Source organism: Sinohyriopsis cumingii, chromosome 1 (assembly GCF_028554795.1).
Source record: "Sinohyriopsis cumingii isolate HCF-2022 chromosome 1, ASM2855479v2, whole genome shotgun sequence".
Lineage (NCBI taxonomy): Eukaryota > Metazoa > Mollusca > Bivalvia > Unionida > Unionidae > Sinohyriopsis > Sinohyriopsis cumingii.
Genome location: NC_142961.1, coordinates 37978284 through 37994322, shown reverse-complemented (window position 1 = coordinate 37994322; position 16039 = coordinate 37978284). Strand labels below are relative to the sequence as shown.

Sequence of the window (16039 nt, the reverse complement as noted above, 5' to 3'; positions counted from 1 at the left end):
GTCATACACCCAAGCATTTATCCTCAAACTGTCAGCATTCAGAATACTGAAACTAAAACTATGTCATACACCCAAGTATTTATCCTCAAACTGTCAGCATTCAGAATACTGAAACCCAAAATGTTATACACCCAAATATTTATCCTCAAACTGTCAGCATTCATAATACTGAAACCCAAAATATGTCATACACCCAACTATTTATCCTCAAACCATCTCCATTCATAACACTGAAGCCCACAACATGTCATACACCCAAGTATTTATCCTGAAGTTAACAAACAGTCACCATTCAGAACATATTATTCAAGCAATAGTTGAACAACTAACATATCAAGAGGAGACTCATCTGCAATCTGGAACTGCTTCAAATTCAAGTTTATCTAAAGATTGGAAATCTGGTTAAATACAACATAACAAGCATTGAATTCAAATCATTTATTGTTCAAAGACACAGTGCCTCTAATCTGTAAATTATTATGTTTGGTACATCATACAGACTAAAAATGAAAATGCTTGCATTTACAGGTATTTCTTTTCCACAGCATAATCTAACAATGACACGATCAAAAACAAATATTTGCATGCTTGATTCATCAGAGTTTTGTAAATTTTCATGACTTTTTCACAGATTCAAAACAAAGGAAATTATGCAAGTATATCATTATAATCTAATTCATGAATTTCAAGTCAGGTTCATTACATTTTTATGCAAATATTTTTCACAATAATACAACAAAATAAATCAACCCTGTACTTCCTGTGATTTGTATTAATGTGAAGTAAACTGTACTGCAGAGTAAACTACAGAAGTGTGAAGGATTTCAGTCAACACTTCCTCTTATAAAAGGCAAAAAACCCCCAAATCTATGTTGTCAGAAGGTCACAACTATTTTCCACTAACATCACTAAATTTGTTGGTAGTACATAATTCTAAATTACACAAGGTTTTCTTTTTACTCAATTTTTCTCATTTCTGTGGCACAATATCAAACACAAGACAAACATCACAGCCTGATTTTTCAGTACTCACAAAAATATAAAGGCCAACTGGGTAGCATCTACCTACTTGTTAATGCAAAATCTAACAAAAGTGAAATATCATAAACAAAGTAAGGCAAAATATAAGATAAAGAATTCACTAAAAGTGAAGAGTATGTAAAAAGATCTCCAAATTATTGCAACAGATGAAAACTGTAACAGACCTGAAAGCTAATTAATGTACATGATGGAAATTATCTTAACAAGATTATTCCCTCTGCAATGTTGTGCAGGTAGCTTGCACAATTACAGTGGAAAATGAGTGAAATATCTTGCTGAAAAGAAAAATATTGTGCAATAATGCACATGTGTATCATGTAAGTTATAACATGTTCTCAAATCTCTAACTGAAGTATCTGAAATAAAGCATGTAAAATGACAAAATTTGTGAAAACCATTTGAATACCCAGAGAAAATAAGATCTAGTGGCACATGGCAGTGAGGAATGCACACGGGACGTAAGCTTATCATGTAAACAACGCTTGATCATAATTAATTAGTGATGGGCCTTGAAATAGCTCTGGCTTTCTTTAGGGCTGGGCTTCATGGTGTCAGAACCAGGCTTCCAATTAGCAGGACAGACTGAAAGCAGAAAAAAAGAAAAATTATGAAATCTAGCTGTTGCGTTGCATAAAATTTTCCTTCTATTGCATTCAAAGAGTGATGGCATCTATTCTGTTTTGAACTAAATTTTCTTCCTCCTCAAAATCATACTTCAAAATCATATCAAGTCATTCTGACAGGTCTAACCCCGAATTTAGTCGAGGTTTGGTAGTACAGTAAAACCTGTCTTGAGAGACCACTGCTATGAAAGACCACCTGCCTTGACAGACCAGGTTCTCCATGTACAGATGTCTTGATTATATAGTGTTATGACCTATTATGAGAGACCACCTGTCATGAGAGACCATTATGTTTTGGCAGAAGTGGTGGTCTTTCAAGACAGGTTCCACTGTACCACTTTAAAAAGGCTGTGATGTCATTCCAGTTCAAACTAGACTCATACATAAAGTATAGTATAACTTAATCTTTACTGTGATGCCATGTACGTTTTCTATACATCAAACTAAATTACACCAGAAAATGGGAGATTTTAAGATGTGACACACCAGAAAATGGGAGATTTTAAGATGTGACACACCAGAAAATAGGAGATTTTAAGATGTGACACACCAGAAAATGGGAGATTTTAAGATGTGACCACAAAGAACTGATAAAGATCTCTGACATCCTTATGTTAGATATAAACCAAAATGAGGAACACAAAAATTTGCACAAGTTTAATATTTGTCAAAACTGACCTTTACAATGATGCCAAGTAATATAGGTTTTCTATGTACTAAAGTGGGTGAATTTGTTCTCTACAATAGAACTTTAGAGTTAACACTGTAATTCTGCAACAGAAAGCCTTTGAGGCTGGTTTCTATCAAGCAGCAAATCGCTCATGAATTTTCCAAAAAGAATTAAACACCTTTTATGGACTGACCACTTTATCAGTACTTTTTTTTTTTTTTTTTTTTTTTTTGTGGGGTTTAACGCCATTTTTCAGCACACGATAGGCTATATATGGCGGCCAGTACTAATGGTGGAGGAAGAACCCGGGAAAACCCCAGAAAGAACCACCGACCCACGAGAAGCTACTGGCATGCTTTCTCACATACCTACATTGGCTGAATCTGAGACTCGAACCGGCGCAGACAGAGGTGAGATGGCAGTGATCCGTAACGGACAACGCTTTAGACCACTCGGCCACTCAGTACTACTATTTCAATTACCAGAACTACTATTGCAATTATGAAAAAATGAATTTAGATTTTTATTGATCATTAATCACAATCATATCATCCACAGTACAAACTCTCCACGAGTTTGCTGCAATACGCCAAAATACGGATACTGTATTGACAACATCCATAATATTCCCCTTATATCAAGCTGAATGGACATCCTCAAGTTCAGTGGAAAGGTGAAATTTCAAGTTCAGCACTGTACTCATCCATAAATCCATATATTCTATAAATCCATATATTCTATCAGATAATGTACTGGTAGGTCAGGGTTCAACACAACCCAAATAAACTGAATTCAGGAGGCACATATCAAATCACCAAAATTGGTCAATGGCAGTTTATATATCTGAACAGTGTATACCAACACCCAACTCACTTTCCCAATTTTCTCGACATACTGCCCATTTTAGACAGCAATGAGAAATCACTTTCTCCAACATTCAGAGTTCACATGTGAGTGTGGCTGACCCAGGTACAATATATTAAGACTTCACTTATATTCTTGACTTTGTTTAAGCTACTATCAGTGTTTGAAAGAGAGAACTTAGCTTGCCACTGAGCACTCAAAGTGTAAAGATAAAAAACTCTTGGTGCTTGGATTTTTCAAGTTGCGTAATTATGTAGATGCTGCTGACACACGCAATATGGTGCTGAATCAACCATTTCCTCAAAGAATGGAGAAAACCAACAATCTTCCCAAATTCCAAATGCAATGAGACTATTCCAGGACAAACATGGCTCCAAAAATGTGGAGACAAAAAATGTATGGGGACTCTATATAGGATTGGTGACAAAAGTGACTACCAAAATTAGAAAGGCTAGTCTGAGCCCTGAGCAATGAACTTGGTCTACAGGAACATTGTACTGTGGTCAAGTGATTTGTCAATGTCACAAATGTAATTCATAAATTGATCAAGAAATTGCTTGTTTGACGTGAAACCGAGATTTTGTGTCTGGACAAATGTTTGATATATTCTTTTACCAATGTTCCGATAAAAAGTGAGTGGGCTATTCTTCAATGTGATGCTGAAATAATGGGCGACATACGACACAAAATATCAAACAAGCAACGACAGTTGGCTACAGAATTTCACTAGAAAGTTGTAGAAAATGCATAGATGGTGAGCAAGTATGATCAACAAAGAAATGTCAAAAATGAATCAGGAAATTGTCAACTTTCGAATGTGGTGAAGATAAACTAAGCTTCAGAGAGATAACTGATACTTGCAACCAATATGTACCTCAAAAATAAAAAAATAGCCACGAGGTCAGTTCAGTGTAAAATTCATGATTATGGTTTAATACAGCAGTTATTAAACTTTTATATAGTGACCCAGATTAGGTTTGTCATATTTGCCTCATGACCCATCACCTCCACCCATCAAAAGCTAAAAAAACACTCTTGGGCAGCAAATTTAAGATTATTATCAGTGACCAACTTGAAACAGCATGACCACCAGTTTTAGTTGCAACCCCAAGGTTAAGAACCACTGGTTTCATGAAACTGAAAAGATGACAGCATCTGCCAATAAAAAAAAAATTGAGCAAAGAAGAGGCCTAAAATATACTGAAATAAAATATTTTCAGCTGTAAAGCCTCGTTATCATCACAAGGCAAAAAAACGTCTATGTGCGAAGAACTACTGAAAAATGTATTGACCTGGGTGCCTTGGAATACACTGAAATAACATCAGGATTGGTGCCCTAGGGCTGCAATATATATCTTTGAGTGGGTACTTTGGTCAAAGCCTATGGAAGTTGGAAATATAAGCATAAAATAGTATACTACTGACTTTTTATTACTGAAAACAAAATTTCATTTTGCACAATTTCTATTTCATGATGTCAATACATAATACCACAATTCTGCATGATCTTGTGCCTAGAAACTGGAAAGCAATACTGACAACCTTTAATGACTGTTACAGTCACCTGTTAAAGGAATATTGACAACCCTGAATGACTATTACAGTCACCTGATCTTGACATAGTTGAAACTGAGGCCTATTCTCAAAATCTGACATGGAAGATCGCTGCAAAAAATTACAATTTTACCAAAATCTAGTGAAGGAAGAGGCTGACTATTTTGGACATCGTTCACTACAGACCTAGTGAAGGAATTCTATTTGGATATCAATCAATACAGATCTAGTGAAGGGATTATATTTGGATATCAATCAATACAGATCTTGTGAAGGAATTCTATTTAGATATCAATCAATGCAGATCTAGTGAAGGAATTCTATTTGGATATCAATCAATACAGATCATGTGAAGGAATTCTATTTGGATATCAATCAATACAGATCTAGAGAAGGAATTTTATTTGGATATCAATCAATGCATATGTAGTGAAGGAATTCTATTTGGATATCAGTCAATGCAGATCTTGTGATGGAATTCTATTTGGATATCAATCAATACAGATCTAGTGAAGGAATTCTATTTGAATATCAATCAATGCAGATCCTGTGAAGGAAGAGACAATGTTGGCATCAGTCACTACAAATAACATCAAAAGCTTTATGCAGCATCATTTTCCAGGAGACTCAAAGATATAAAATATAAAGTCCAGTGGTCATATTAAAAAATATTGACCCCTGCCACCCAAGGTACGTATCTGACAGTTTATGAGGTTTTTTTTTATACTGCACAAGGTGTCCATGACATTTACTTTCTTTGTTGTGAGCTGCGACATTGAGACATTTCACTATAGTTCTAAATCCACTCAGTTCATAATCTACTATTTTCATATCAAATAGCCTCCAGCATTATGCAATGAGTTGCCACTCCAATCTGCCTTGTGAGAAGAGTGTTAATTTGTATATTCCAGTGGGAATAAAAACTATACCAATTACATCGCCAACAGACACACACACACACATACAAAGGCCTGGTAAGTAGTAATAACATCACATCTCTCAACCTCTGAAATCTTGGATTAAATTTTCCGTGTATGGCATGTGGGAGAGTAAAAAGAAAAAAATGTGTCCATATATAGGTCTGATGGATTCATCAGAGACTTCCAGGTTTCTTCTACCTCAAAATGATAAGATCATCAATTAAACTTCATTTTAAGTTGTGTTAACTTGAATGATTAGTTTACACATGCATGGTGCATCAAAAATAACATAGCTTATTTCTGCTCAAAATTGATACCTTCTCCATGCTTGTCTGTGAACTGGAAAGCCTGAACTAGTCTCAAGGTTTCATCAACTGATCGACCCACAGGCATATCATTCACTGTGATCTGTCGTAGGTTCCCCTTTCCATCAATTATAAACAATCCTCTGTAAACATAAAGTAGTTAGTAAGCAATATTTAAAGACAAGGATGGGATATAAAAGGAGGAACAAGTGATCTTGGGATGTGAACAAACCTCTGTAAACAAAGTAGTAAACAATATTTAAAGACAAGGATGGTATATAAAAGGGGGAACAAGTGATCTTGGGATGTGAACAAACCTCTGTAACCATAAAGTAGTTAGTAAACAATATTTAAAGACAGAGATGGGATAAAAAAAAAGGGGAACAAGTGATCTTGGGATGTGAACAAAGCTCTGAACATGCATGTGATGGATCTGTCATGTACCTAATTCTTTTGACTGCCAGGCCTGGCAGGTACTTTACATGTGCAACTTGTTCAAAATCATGTTGGTAAGCATAGTTACCATCTTCATCAATGTTTATACAGTGTTAATTCTTTAATAAAATACCATAAATATGAACCAAGTACATGTCACTTTTCCAAAAGTATGCTTATTTCTGGCCATCATGACAACTAATCGGAAGTCTTTTATTCTGGTCATCATGGCATCCACTTAGGAAGTCTTTTATTCTTGTCATCATGGCAACCACAAAGGAAGTCTTGACAGTTTATACTGATGAAATAATTTTAGACACATTCTTTTCTATTAATTTTCTAGAAAGTTTGCATTTTTTAAAATTTTGTAGCAAGTTTGCATCTTTATGGTGACCTAATTATGTATACATACAAAAGAATCAACAGCACTTCAAATTTTTCATCCAGCCTATTATATTCACCAGCAGTAAATTATAATTTCAAAAGAACCCATTTAAAAAAAAAAAAACTTTTCTGTTCAAATATCAGTGCTCCCTGGCATGGATTCTTAACACACAAGATATAAATCTGCCAAGTAACACCATCATATATGCTTCATTAAATATGAATCAACAAGCTGGACAACTTACCTGAATGCCACTCCTTCATCTTCCTTAAGAACTCCGTAAGCGCTGGAGATCTCACAGGTTTTGTCAGCCAGGAGAGGTATATTCATGCTGCCCAAACCACCCTGCTTTCTTGGTGTATTGATCCTAGAAAAGAAAATGTGGGGAAATACAGTAAACTCTACATAAGAAACTCAAAAACGGTTGTATACATTTGTTGATATACATGACTGGGTCTTGTCTGGCAAAAGTAGGGTAAGTATTGCCAGGAAAATAAAACAGCATTAAATTTTGTTGAACGCCAGTTTTAAGTGCAAGATAGGCCATGCAAGGTGGCCAATATAACTGGTGGAAGAACCAGGAAAACCCAGGTACGAACCACCCATCCATGGGAGTCTACTGGCAAGTTTTCTCAAATACCGACAGTGGCCGACTCAGAGAGTCAAACCCACACTGACAGAGGTAAGATGCCTATTATTGGTAAAGGCAGAGAAATTACATTGCCATATATTGCTATATGGCATGTTTGTATGGTCATACAAATCAATATGTATTGGTCATGGACAGCATTTATGGTTCAAATAGAAATAGTAGTTGTTGTTGTTGTAAAGCTTAACACATTTTTCAGCACACGATCGGCTACACATGGCGGCCAGTATTAATGGTGGAGGAAGAACCCGGGAAAACCCCAGAAAGTACCACCGACCAAAGAGAAGCTACTGGCAAGCTTTTTCAGATACCCACATTGGCTGAATCCAAGACTCGAACCCAAGCAGACAGAGGTGAGATGGCAGTGATCCGTAATGGTGAGCGCTTTAGACCACTCGGGGGCCCCCAAACAGAAATAGTAAATATATAGTAATGAAACAATGAGTAATTTTCTTGCATGTAATAATCTCATTATGAAAATATAATCTCACTGTTATTTAATCAAAACATACAAGTAATTACATTACTGATATAGAAAATGATTAACACATGAACACGAGTGAAAACTTACCAGCGGGAATCAAAAATATTGAGAAAAAAGTTTTAAATTATTTTGCCTCATTAGAAAGGTCTTTTGGTTTACAAACTAAAATGGATTGAAAATTCATGTCTTACAGTACAACCATGACATGCGACAAAAATAAACAAAAATAGATATAATCAAAAGTTAACACACTGACAAATGTCCTCCATTGATTAGAAAAATGAATAATACAGTAAATTAGTAGCATCTCCAAACCTTTGTTGGTATCCACCAGAGATAATTATTGCTTGAACATGCAGCTCAAAAAAAACCACAGAAGAACCAACTCTGGTTAACTAGAAACAGTATTTGTTGTAAATAGCAAAATGAAACTTGTATACAACTTGATCATTGATGAAAACCTTGTCTCTCTTTGTACAACTTTGTAACAGTGTCTCCAGGAAAAGAGAGAAAAGAAAAATATCAATATGACTAGATAAAACAAAATCCTTTATAACTGAAAACAAATTAGAGCTGGTCTTTAGCATGTCAGTTTATCTAGCTGTGTTTCAAATAAAAGATCTGCAAATGAATATTTTTCAAGAATAACTTATGTTCTAACCCCCTTGATTGAATCCTCTGTCAAAGTCCGGAGTTCATAGTTTGCATAAAGAAGAGAATGATATGGCTATGCATGTCTTGAGAAATAGTAGCACATCAAAATTATCTGCACCAATTGCTGCTCTTTGGCTTGAAACAACAGCTCCTGCAGTACTAAAGACCCTTTCAGAAGGGTCAGACAGTGGTGGTATCCATAGTAACTCTCGCATAACTGGACAATACAGGAACTGATGTTGATGTTGCCACCACATTAATGGGTTTTGAGCAAGACGAATGGACTCATTATCCTTGTAGCTTTCAATTTCTTCAGTTACATTTGTTGGAACAGATTTAGTACCTTTTTCCACTTTTACAATCTATGGAAGCAAGACCAGCATTGGTGTCTTTGGTGAATTAGAACATGCTTTTCTTAGAGCAATGCAGACAACAGCCAATGTGGACGAGACAGGAAAAGAGGCAATCAGTCAGAGTCATCCCCCCCATCTGTCCTATTTCTTTTTTTGGTCAGATGCAGGTGTGCTGATATCCTCTGCTAACAATGCAGGTGATGCAGTAAGATGTGGAACATCAGCAGGTGAATCCTGTTTGCATTCCTGTTAACCTTTCACTGGCCAGTTTGGCTTGTAAGAAGTGGATGCAGCCAAAGCCAAATGGCTGAAGGCTTCCAATTGATTATTGTCAGTCAGAAAAGACAATTTACTGAACACTCTTGTCAAGAACAGTTGCTGTCAGGAGTAAATCCTTGTTTCCTGAAAACCTGGTTGAAAGATCACTCACAATCATTGTTTTAACGTCTTTCACCAATGTTGCATTACCAGCAGATAGTGCCATAAGTGTCATTGTCATCCATTCTGCAGTGAAAGAATGATACATATCATGGGTGTTTATTCTTCTTGTGATTGTCTGCAGCGATCTCAAACGTGCCCATACTTTTTCAGCAATGCTAATGGCAGTTTCCGACAAGGTGCTTACATTTTTATTAATAATAATTTGCCACTAAATTTTCTCATAAAAGACTTTTCTATAACAATGTGGATCAAGCACCGAATCCATTTTTAAGAATCTGCTCTTTGACACAACACTGTCCATACACAAGTTATGAATGATGACAAGAATGACAGATGTGGTCTTTGGTGACAAAGATTTGTATTTAGTGTGTGTAGCTAACATACCTGCAATCTCTCGGTTGCACAGTTCTGAAAAACAGTACTGATGGATGGTGATGCCATAAATGAGGTCTCTTACACAAAAGTGCACTTTATTTCAGGCTTTGCACATATTACACAGCAAGTTCTCCCTTTTTTGTTAAAAAATAATCCAAACAACTTTTTGCTCTTAGGTTTTTCATAGCTCATAATAAGAAGCTGCCATGTTGGTAATGATGAGCAAGCTAACAGTGGTGTGCTCCAAGTTAGTTCCAGACAGTCTAATGTAGGTGAAGTAAAAAAAAAGAAAGAAAAAAAAACGTTTACCAGTATACTTGTAACATGATATAGTGCATCTGGCACTTTTGTATTCCAGTATATTTTTACACTCTTAGGGCCACGATGACCATGACTTTGAAAACTTGCATGGAAAAGAAATTAATCTTAAACAACATGGACAATCTCTTTTCATTTCTTCCCAAAATTAAGGTACTTTATTTTTTTCCCATTATACTACAACTTACAGGCTCAGCAAATCATGATGACATTACATATCGTGTGGGTTTTAAAATGATCAGCTTGGCAGAAATATATATCAACAACAAAAACAAAATACAATTATTTATACTACTGTAATATGATTTCAGCCTGGGTTTCATTAATTAATATTCTTTCCAAACAAAAATTTTATTAATTAAATCATAAACTGTGTTTCCACATGATTTGTTATTATTTCAATCTCAACAATGCTTTTTATTGCCAGATGCATGATTTTCAAAATCTTAAAGTTTTCAAATAAACGTTCGTTGCCATCTTAAAGTTTTTATCACTGTTCTCAACTTTGATCATTGCTAGTGTCAACTTTGATCATTGCTAGTGTCAACAAAGATACTGATGAACAGCCCACTAATGAAAAGTTGTAGGTGTATTTTTTACTTTTTTCTCCTAGCCAAGTGTGCCCAGGCACAAAGGGTCAATATTTGGGGATGTGGGGCATAAAGTTGCAGTAAACCTGCAAGCCTTCTCTCAATGTTTGACACTGTATAACAGTAAACATCTGCACAATGATTAAATCTAAGAACTGTCAAAAGTCATTGAAGATACCAGTAGCATTTTGTTTCTATCTTGAATGTCTCTTAAAAAAACAATGTTATGTTGTTCACAGTTGTGAAAATGGATTCCATTCAAACAGACAAGTTAATGATGTCGGACAACAGCAATGTCATAACTGAAAGTCTGATCTCATATTCCTGGTAAAATTTTCACTGCAGCAAAATACGTATTCTTGTTTTGAGATTGATATAGTTTCTAAATTTCTATGCATATAACACCCTTTCCTCAACTTGACCATACAGATGGCATGTATTATGGATTTATGTTATCTTATCATTGTATCAGTTAAATGAGATTTGAAGGTCAGAACAGTACTGTTTCTGTTTACAACAAGCTCAAGTTACACTGAAATAATAAGATTTAATTGTTGAGAAATTTTAGAAGTAATTCTCAGGGTTCTCAATAGATTTAAAAACTAAAGAGTCAGTTGACCCTTGACTCTAAAATCTTAGCAGTCAAAACTGAAATCTCTTGAGTCAATTCTTTTCAACAGTCATGAACCCATAGCTGTGATTCCTCGTTATTAGTGGAAACAAATGATATTTAAGATTTCTTGTCTCATGCTGAATAATGAAAAATACTTGTACAGTACTTTGTAAGAAGCATACAATCTGATTTCTGTGAAAGTGTTTCACTCTGTGTTACAGTGTGAATATTCTGTATATGAAACAGACAGGATTATTTTATACTTTATTATATTTTCAATTTCTCAACATATTCTATTATGATCTGCTCAAATCATTTTATATGAAAGCATATAACCATACAACTATGAAGGTTATATATTGTTCAGATATCAAGGATGTACATCACAGAATTGCCAGTTCACTTATCCACTTGTTCTTAAACTTTCTAACAAATTTCAGAGATTAACTCTCCTCCTTCTCAGAGCTGACACTTTCTTTCTTTCTTTGCAGTCTGAGGGTCAGAAAATTCATCAGTAGCATATGGTTTTCGAGATTGAGACAGAAAAGAAAATATATGTCTTTGCTTTTTGTTGTTGTTGTTGTAGGGTTTAACGCCATTTTTCAGCACGCGATAGGCTATACATGGCGGCCAGTATTAATGGTGGAGGAAGAAACCGGAAAATCCCCGGAAAGAACCACCGACCCTCGAGAAGCTACTGGCAAGCTTTCTCACATATCCACATTGGCCAAATCCGAGACTCGAACTCACGCAGACAGAGGTGAGATGACAGTGATCCGTAACGGAGAGCGCTTTAGACCACTCGGCCACTCGGGGCCCCCATACGTCTTTGCACAAATGTGATTTTGAAGTTCATATGAATGCACCGAGTATTATGTCTGTTCCAATTTTTTCTGAATGATCCGTTAATTAAAATGCTCAAGGTTTTAAGTTTTGCCGACTGAAGCAAATTAATGGCCAATTAAATAAGCCAACGCTGAAAACTGGCTTTAGGGAAAGCCATGAACTCCCATTTTGTTTAAATGATTATAATTTAGAGCACAACCAAGCAACAATATTTTATTAGAAATGAATCCAGTGAAGTCATAAATGATTCAGGAGTTTTAAACATTCCGCCAAATGAGGTAAATTAACTGCCTATAAATTTATTCCAGTTAGTCCACACCTTGTCAACCAGCTTCGTGAGTCACCATATACTCCAGTTCTGACCAGTTGATTATAATTTGATGTCCAAACATACCAATTCTGATATTTGATCACAAGGCACTTGGTTGTGGCATGGCTCCCAAAATTTCATATACATGTACTTTTCTGATACAATTGTTTTTTCTTACAAAGAACGAAAAGTAATGTGTAAAAAGTTCATTATCATTTTTGGGGAAGAAATCGTGTATGAATTCTAATATAAGAAAATCGTGGCATGGCTCCTGCAATTTCATATGCATGTATTTTTCTGATACTTTAAAAAAAATTGGGTGTTTTTCTTCTTAAGAGTATGAAAAATAATGTGTAAAAAGCTTATTCAGGGATCATGCTGGGCTTTGCCAACATCGCAAATTGCAATTTATATTCCTTACTGGCAACAAATTATACCATCTGGCAATTTTATTTTACCGAAATTATTTACTGTTTAAACTGTATATACAGCCTAAGGTTTGGAGTGAAGAAATTCAGAGGTATCAAACTTGATATAAATTGCACTGGAATTTATCTATTGTAAGATAAACAAAGTCTCTGTTGATATTGACAATGTTAACAGTGCATTGTTATATCATAATCCAGTTATTTTGACATCTGGCCTGAGTATGCTATGTCATGAGATCTCTGCATTTTTCAAAACTTTTATTTATTTTTTAAAAACAATATTTCTGATAGTGGAAATCAACCGGAAGGAGGACTATCTCATAATACCTCTTTTGCACGAAAGTGTTGGATTATCAGCCGCTCACTAGTAATTAATATATTTTGACTGGCCTCTGTATGTGGATGGTAAGTAGAATTCCTCTTTTTTGCACTCATTGAATTAAATCTTTCAGAACCCTCATATCTTCTGTAGTAATCCTTCTCAGAACAGAACAGAATACCTGCATATTCATCATCAGATATGTTTGGTCCTCCAAAGGCGTTCCTTAGTGGTAACTTCAGGAAGCCGACTAGTCTTCAACAAAAACAAATAACCTTTCATCGAAGGAAGTCAGCACCAAACTTAAATAAAAGTAATGGAATCTGACAGATTGTTGCATTTTCCAAACTGAATGGAACATGTTTATTGTGACATGAAAGTTTCATTTCTGCAGGGAAAAAGTATGCTTGCTGTTGCTACCAACAGCATTATAAAATGCAAATAATCTTCCAATCTTTTCAAACCATAAATATATGGCCATCATGTTGACTGAAGCCATGGTATCTTGAAAAGATGTTTGTTAAACTTTTTTAATATGTTCCAGTTTCATTTCCAAATCAATAGCATCATCCCCTGGGTAGCTTTGGCAAGATGATACTCTCTCCAACTGACCAAAATCCAGGCCAATTTAAGTACATGTATATGTAGCATGTAAACAGCTATAGCCATGTGCTACTTGTGACAGTTGTAGTGAATCGGATATAGATCAAAACGAGGACTACCATTTCATTATAAATACACATTATTTGTGTTTTCAAATGGGATGCGAGTAAAACATGAAGTTTATAAAATGTGATCTATACTTAATTCATGAATTTATTATATACAAGTACGATACTTAATGGATTATGGATTGTACTACACAAATGTAAGTTGTCAATATACAAAAGTTCTTCTGAATAGTTTATCTTCATTTAATCAAAAGCATGTATTTTTGCTTCCACTTGTATTACCCACCCTCCCACTCACCTGCCATATTTTAGGTAAAGGCGTCATTTTCTTCAGCTAACTGACTTGATTGGTTATAACATGGTTCAGTCTATAACATGGTCTGGTTCTATGGACCCCATCTACAGTATTACAGCAAGGTTGTACTGCACAATTTTTATCTGATTTTACACTAAAATAACACAACTCAACTTGTTTATGTTTCTCAGTCATATTACAAACAAACTTTTCATTCAGAAGTTAACGGTTTCTTTTAAAAAACTGTTGCTAAGAATTAACATCAAAGCTCAACATCTTCCCAACTGCTAATTGTTAACAAAGCATAGTGGCCAACTTTGTTTTTGACAAATTAATATCTTCTTAGTTTCATAGCATTTGGTTTTGTGACAACAAAAGACATTTTCAGTCAACAGTGTTTCTTTTTAAACACCGATACACAACATTGACCTGTAGCCGTTTGAAACTGCCCTAATTTCAGTCACTCAAGACTTCTATTCTGTCCACTTATTCACCACTGAGCTGGAGGGGAGGCTGTGAGAGAGAGAGAGGATGCGATATAGCTTGAAACAAATACACTAATATCATAATTTATCAATGATGCATTTCTCGGTCCAAATTTGTTTCTCACAAATTAATATTTTAGTTTTAATGTTTGTTTTTTTGACCATATTTTCATTTGACAATTAATGTGCTTTTGAAACAGTGAAGTGCAACACTGAACATAGAAACTGTACTGACTGACTGACTATTGTTGACTTGAGACGGGAAGCTACAGGTGTAGGGCCTTACTTCAAAGCATGAATGCCACTCTCTGCCATTGTCTCCTGATGTATGTAGATTCGTAAAAAAAAGTGACAATGTTGTTGTAGGGTTTAATGCCATGATACATGGCAGCCAGCATAACTGGTAGAGGAAGAACCCATGAAAACCTTGGGAAGAACCATGACCCACTGACCTTTGTTTACTTGAGGCAAGAAGCTACAGGTGTAGTGCCTAACTTCAAAGCATGAATGCCACTCTCTACCATTGTCTCCTGATACATGCAGATTCGTGAAAAAAGTGATAGCCAGTATAATTGGTGGAGGAAGAACCAATGACTCACAGGAAGCTCCTAGCAAGCTTTCTCACGTACCTATACTGGCCAAGACAGAGGCTTTAACCCACTCAGACAGAGGTGAGAAGGCAGTGAAGGTGAGCACTTTAGACCACTCAGCAACCCGGAGCTCTGGTATGACAGAAAGTAACTTTTTTCACTGAAATCACATTGTTCATGATATGAATGACCATTGATAGATTGCAAAAGTCAACACAGTGTATATAATTCCGTGCATTAAAAAACTGTCATATCTCTGATAACCAGTATTATTTCCAACATTTAAGGGCAAATCTAGAGAACTTTTCTGTTGTTGGTGTTTTGGGGTTTAACACCATTTTTCAGTGCATGATAGGCTAAACATGGCAGCCAGTATAGCTAGTGGAGGAAGAACCCAGGTAAGAACCAAAGTATCCTACTGGCAAGCTTTCTCACATACCCACATTGGCAAGCTTTCTCACATACCCACATTGGCCAAGCTTGAGACTCTTAACACATACGGACATGGGTGAGATAGCAGGGACCGGTAAAGGTGAACACTTTAGACCATTTAGCAATATGACTGAGAAGTTGTTAAAGCTACAATAAAAAATCCAAAATGCACACAAACACACAATACATTGAAATAAAAAAGGTACCCATGCTATGCTATGAAAAGTTTGGGACCCGAGATGGCTGAAGTGATGGTAGACATTACATTCCACTCAAAAGTTTGCAAAATACATGCAGCCCTTATTTACCTCTAGTACAGTTGCACAAACTTGTTACAAACCCTATGCAGCTCAATGTCTTCTTGCTATCTCTCTACTTGGCGTAAATCT

The 16039-nt window shown here is 35.6% G+C and overlaps 1 protein-coding gene across 2 annotated transcripts in view; it reads right to left on the bottom strand.

The window, feature by feature from the left end:
* Positions 1–423: 423 nt before the first annotated feature.
* LOC149806731 (peroxiredoxin 2-like) overlaps positions 424–16039 on the bottom strand; it is a 39847-nt gene continuing 24231 nt past the window's right edge. For both annotated transcript variants that reach the window (XM_089956961.1, XM_089956955.1), the window contains 3 exons: positions 7042–7164; positions 5990–6120; positions 424–1623 (listed from right to left, as the gene is read on the bottom strand). In XM_089956961.1, coding sequence (XP_089813087.1) covers positions 1538–1623; positions 5990–6120; positions 7042–7164 — 340 coding nt within the window. In that variant the 3' untranslated portion in view covers positions 424–1537. The remainder of the gene's footprint in view (positions 1624–5989; positions 6121–7041; positions 7165–16039) is intronic.